Here is a 5,977-nt window from a genome sequence, read left to right on the forward strand (position 1 = left end):
GAAGCAATCAATTGCAAACATTTTTTCGATTAAGATTACTATAACTATGTAGGTATAAGAATTTTGCTTGTATATAAAAACATATTATTATAATGGACATTATGCTTTTTATCGCACGTTTAATACAAAACTATACATTAGACTATCGTTTTAATTATCATCATATCAGTAGCTAAAATTACAGTATTTAAACATAAACATGCTACATATAGTATATAAGCTGAAAGGTTCTTCGCAATGTTGCACTTCTTCGAAATGTTCCGATTTGTTGTAGTCCTAACTCTTTTGGTTCTTGCAAATGGTATGGTTTTATTTTATTTTATTAATAAGGACTGTCATATTTACACGGTTCTCAAATATTTACTGTAGGCGATCCTTTGCAAAGAAATCATACAAGGTTGGCGAAGCACTCAGGTCGAATAGTCGGAGGACAAGAAGCCAAAATAGAGCAGCGTCCTTATCAAGTGTCACTTATAACGACAGATGCAGATGATACTAATTATTTATGTGGAGGAAGTATTTTGAGTAGACGATGGATTCTTACAGCTGCTCATTGTCTTGAAGGGTAATTTCATATTATTGCATGTTTATATAAGATCCTGTAGACATTTAATAGAATAGAACAATTTTATTTCTAGCAGTTTCCATACAGCTTTTTTGTTTTAGCGATTCTTCGTTGAATTACTATGACGCCATCAGTTTCACTTATTTTTATTTGAACAATTATTTATGCATTTTTTAGTTGCAGCATCTTGGAACACTCAAACGTTATTCAAATAGCTATAAATTTGGTATAGATTTAAATATGTTAAGCCTTCGACTATTATACCACAAATTCTCTATTATATTCGCAATTTGTTAAAAGATATGTGTATTTCAGATTTCTTTGGAATATTTTTTATAATGCTTCTCCTCTTATCATCACACATATATGTACATAGTACTTTTGTATTCACTGTCTCTCTCTTTTCAACACAATTTTAACACCAAATATGTAATTTTCGGAAATTTTACTATAATAATTAAAAATAATGACTAAAATCAACTACGACACATTAAAAGTAGCTGTTCAATTCTAGATACATAGGTATTTAAAATTGGTATAATATCTAATAATTAAATGATGCATAGCTTCTTCCATAATGTCAACCTATTTTAGTACAATGCTTCACTAAAATATATGCCATCTATGTATATATGTACCTATATTTATGTTACAGTCGAAGTGTATTTTTAGTTGTAATATATTTTGACTAGTTTGAATATATTCCGTCTAGACTACGTAAGTTGATTCATATGGCGAATTACATTCCAACTGGTCAAAATATGTTACAACTAAAAATAGAGTTCAACTATAAGTTGGTATAAGTTGGATAGAGAGGTTAGGTTTTCGTGAAAACGTCATTCGACTAGTAATTTGAGTTGGAAAGTCACATTTTTGTTTTGATCACATTCTTAGAGCTATTGTAATACGGTATTAATGACCTTTATTCGTAATACCTAGCAAATATTAATGCATTATTGAATTCAAAAGCATATCATATTACAACTGACACACATTGTTGAAAGTGTATTTGCGCTTGTAGATATATAATTTACTAGTTGAATTGTATTTAAATATGAATGACCTAAAACGTCGGTTGGAATATATTACAACTGAAAATACACTTCGTATATACACTATGTATATACTATTTGGACAAAAAAATGCTCAAAACATAAAAAAATATTTTATTTATTTATTTAATAGAATAAAGGCGGTCGAAGTTCGAGCTGGATCTGACCATTTCGCTGTTGGAGGTTTTACAGTTAAAACTATGAAATACAAAATACATCCCCAGTACAATTCAGCAACGAAAGATTACGACATAGCCGTTTTAGATTTGATGACGAACATTTTGCCGATCAACAACAAAACCATAAAAGCAGTAGCTTTGGCACCATCTGGAACAAACTTGCCTAATGGAACTGCAGTCACAGTATCCGGTTTTGGTACAACGAGAGTAAGAGCGTCACGTCACTTCGAAAGAAAGTGAACTGATAATGTAAGATCATGCATAAATGTAAGATTCGAAAATTTTAGGAAGGTGGACAGGTTTCTGAAACGCTCATGGAAGTGACGATCAACATTGTCGACAGGGCTACGTGTCAAAAAGCTTATAACACTATTACGAGCAGAATGATATGTGCTGGAGTGACAGGAGGCGGAAAAGATTCATGCCAAGTATAATGTCATTTGAATTGTTTATCATTATATTTTTGAATGATTTTTAAAAAATTATGCTATATTTTCAAGGGTGATTCTGGAGGTCCTTTGGTAAGAGACAGCGATAATATTCAAGTTGGAGTGGTCTCCTTTGGCATAGGTTGTGCCAGGAAGGATTATCCCGGAGTCTACTCAAACGTTTCAAATCTGAGGAGTTGGATCAAATCAAACACAGGCGTGTAATATGTATATTTGTATTTTAATATAATATATTAAATTTCCAAGTTTTATAATAAGGGATACATTGTATTAAGTATTTTGTTGTTGTGTTTTAATAAATGTATTAATTTGATTTTTTCTGCGCTTTCTCATACTCCTGATACGGATCGAATCCAACTTCTTAAATACGGAATGGACGAATATGCGCCTGGATATTCCGCTTGGGCACATCCTATTCCAAAAGATACGACTCCTATTTGTTTCTTGGGCTTGGTCCTTGTCACCAGAGGTCCACCTGAGTCTCCCTATAAAACAAATTCCATAGTGTTACAAAAAATTACGTAAAGATCTCAAACTTTTTGGGTAGAGGTTTTTTTTTAAAGATATAACTATATATGTATGTATAAGTTAAAAATACAATTTACTACACATATGGTAGGTAAATAAGTAAATAAAAATGAGTTTCTCTAGTCTCAAAATCCTAAATATATGTCCGATATATTCAAAACTAAGTTTTTTTTGGTTATATCTTTCAATTTAAAGATAAAATAACATTTCATGAAGTAATCAAAGCAATGTCAGTTATATGAAAATTCATTGGGAAATTCATACAATTCATTAATTTGATAATTAATTAAATCTCCATGTTATCGTGTATATTTGGTCAAAAATATTATTTTTCACGTTTGCTTACATACATACATATACATATAGGTATTTATAGAAAATTTGAGCTTTAGGCTGATCTATTATAATTTCAAAAATGTACTCACTTGGCAAGCATCTTTTCCGCCATTTTCTAATCCAGCACAGATGTGCGACTTAAGTTCCATTCCATAAGCTTTCTCACATTTTTTTCTGTCAATAGTATGCAAGTTCACACCTAGAAGGTTACAAACACCTTTTCCACCCTGCAGCAGATGAGTTTAAAAATTACAATTACAATTAAATACATTAAAATCAACTAAATGTATATAAAAGGTTATTTATTAAGAGGTGTAGGATTTTATTTGTACCTGAAAATCTAAATTTATACTAGACGGAAAAGTTTTGTCAAAGAACTACATAAGAGACATGTTGATCAAATTTTGTGCACTGAGCTTAATAATGGATATAGCAGACCTCTACTTCCAAGTTACAACAAGATGTTATTATATATGATACACAACTCGCTTTATATCGATCCAAGTTCCGTTGTTTCAATTTTAAAATGGCATCACAAGATCATGCAATTTAAATCTCCAACATCGAAGTTGTATATTGGTTATTTAAAAACCTCTTATTTAAACACCTAATACTTTGAATTGACTGAAATAAACGCACCGAACTCGTAGTTCCCCATCCAGTGACTCTCACAGGCTCATTGTCATATACCTCTTCATCTGAATCGGCGAGCTCTACTGGGGCCATAGTTACCCCGTTAAGTGGTAAGTCGTTTTTCATCCTCAGTAAACAAACATCGGAAAAGAAATTCTCACTGTTGTATTGGGGATGCATATGAATCTCCTCGGTCTCTCCTACGAAGACGCCCGTGCAAATGTTCGCATCACCACCTTTGACGATCAGAGATTTGGCACTGTTGGATAAAAAATATCACCATAATTCGTTTTGAAATATTTATATATACATATGTAAATAATTATTAGTATTTAATTTACCCATCGCAACAATGCGCAGCTGTCAACACCCATTTGGAGCTTATTATTGAGCCACCACAGAAGAAAGCGACTTTGCTACGTCTTGCTAAGTACAGCGCGACTTGATAAGGTTGGGCTTCGATTCTCGTACGAGTCCCTCCGACGATTCTAAAGTTACCAGCCTCACCTATAATATATGTACATGTATATATATATATAAGTATATAATATTAAAATTGAATAACATAAACCCGTGTGTATTCAAAAGTTCATGGAACAAATCAATATGTATAGCACGACTTGACGTCATGTCATTGAATAGGAAAAGTGAGCATTTTGTCGTAAAGCTGGCTTCGTCAATTGTTGAAAATTGATGGTCGTAAAACCAGTGAACCGCGAAGCCAAATGCACACGTGCAAGATGGTCGAACACACTCTCTGCGACGACCGTCGTTGCAACCATTGGAAAATTTGCTTACCAAGGCAATTTTACTTGTATACAGTATTTTATGTGGGCATACATTTTCAAAACATTCAAATGATACGCATATAATGATTTTTTTGAAATAAAATATATGTAATATGTATAACTATAAAATTTTAATTTACTTCGTAACGCTCCTTTTGACAAATAACAATTATAAAAATCTTTTAATTTTATGCTTTTTATTATTTCAGAATTTTATTAAATTAAAATTTTGCATCCTTTTCAATTCCGATTCTGTGCCAAGTTTAAGGTAACACTGAGGGACGATCCCGTCAGTTCTTTGGTTTGGTCTGACCATCTTTTGGGAGACCATTCTCTCACTCGCCTTCCTTCCATCCTCTCTAGACTCTTCAAATTCTTCCTGGAAAAGAGCCCTTTTCCTACATGTTCTGGAAAGTCTCTCTGAGACTGCCAGCTCTTTGAGGATGGAGATGTTCGAGCGTCTTACAGTTCATAGGATGCGCAGCATCCGTCACCAACACTACATTTCGAATACATATGTATGTACATACATATGTCCATCTGGAATATCCTTTTCTTTCTTGTTCAAGTTCCATGGCTCAACTCCATACAATGCGATGAAGAACATCAGATCGCACCAGACAGATTTTCGTTCTTCTCGTAATAGAGCGGTTCTTCCATATTTTTATCATATTGATCATCGCCGTTTTCGCCATTGCTACTCTTCTGCAGATTTACTATTGGCATCCTCCATCCCTTGATTCGTCGACTTTCTCATAGTCTTTTAATGCGTTGAACTTTATGAGAGTCTCAAATCTGTCAACGAATAGGATTTTTGTTTCATTTTTGTTTTTCTATAGACCCAGGTGTCTACTCTCTATCTCTATTCTACAAAGTAGTTCAGCCATATCATCCTCATTGCTGGCCATAAACGTCGTGTCGTCTGTTAATCTTATGTTAGAAATCTTTCTGCCGCCTATTGTTATTTTACTTTCCCATCTGTCGAGTACTCGTCTTAGTATTCCCCATATATTTACATATGTATGTACATATGTACATATATTGAAAAGATCAGAAGAGAGTATGCATCCCTGTTGGACGACTTTTTGGATTTGAAATTTTTCCGGAAGAAACTCATCTATTTTTACTGTTGCTGTATTATGTATGTATATCTATATATATAAAAATCAAAGTTTGTCTGTTTGTATGTCACGTATGCGTTCCTATACCATTCAACCGATTGCAATGAAACTTACAGGAGTTATTGTGTGTATGTCAGCAATGGTTTCTGTAAAAAAATCGCGCAAAAACGAGAACGAAAACGGGAAAAACGGGAATGAGTGGCATTGCAACTCAATAATTTCAAATGTTTTCGCCTCTCCCCCTGCGTTGTTAGGGTAAAATAAACAAACAATTATAATTACTGTAATTTAATTTGATTATTAAGTATTAATTTGAAACTGAAACA

At 33.0% G+C, this 5,977-nt stretch overlaps 1 protein-coding gene across 1 annotated transcript; it reads left to right on the forward strand.

Moving 5' to 3' along the window:
- Positions 1 to 209: 209 nt before the first annotated feature.
- Positions 210 to 2,528, forward strand: LOC143915195 (trypsin beta-like). Its single transcript, XM_077435694.1, has 5 exons — positions 210 to 301; positions 370 to 565; positions 1,751 to 2,003; positions 2,084 to 2,224; positions 2,297 to 2,528. Exons 1-5 carry the CDS (start codon positions 238 to 240, stop codon positions 2,447 to 2,449), a joined length of 807 nt encoding a protein of 268 aa, XP_077291820.1. The 5' UTR covers positions 210 to 237; the 3' UTR covers positions 2,450 to 2,528.
- Positions 2,529 to 5,977: the final 3,449 nt, after the last annotated feature.

This window comes from Arctopsyche grandis, chromosome 8 (assembly GCF_051622035.1).
Source record: "Arctopsyche grandis isolate Sample6627 chromosome 8, ASM5162203v2, whole genome shotgun sequence".
In the NCBI taxonomy this organism is placed as follows: Eukaryota; Metazoa; Arthropoda; class Insecta; order Trichoptera; family Hydropsychidae; genus Arctopsyche; species Arctopsyche grandis.

What these genes read in the sequence shown, in the direction of transcription:
- LOC143915195 (XM_077435694.1), top strand. Translation starts at nt 238, where the DNA reads ATGTTGCACTTCTTCGAAATGTTCCGATTTGTTGTAGTCCTAACTCTT. An exon ending in TCTTTTGGTTCTTGCAAATG is followed by an intron (nt 302 to 369) that starts GTATGGTTTTAT and finishes TATTTACTGTAG; the next exon opens with GCGATCCTTTGCAAAGAAAT. An exon ending in CCGGTTTTGGTACAACGAGA is followed by an intron (nt 2,004 to 2,083) that starts GTAAGAGCGTCA and finishes CGAAAATTTTAG; the next exon opens with GAAGGTGGACAGGTTTCTGA.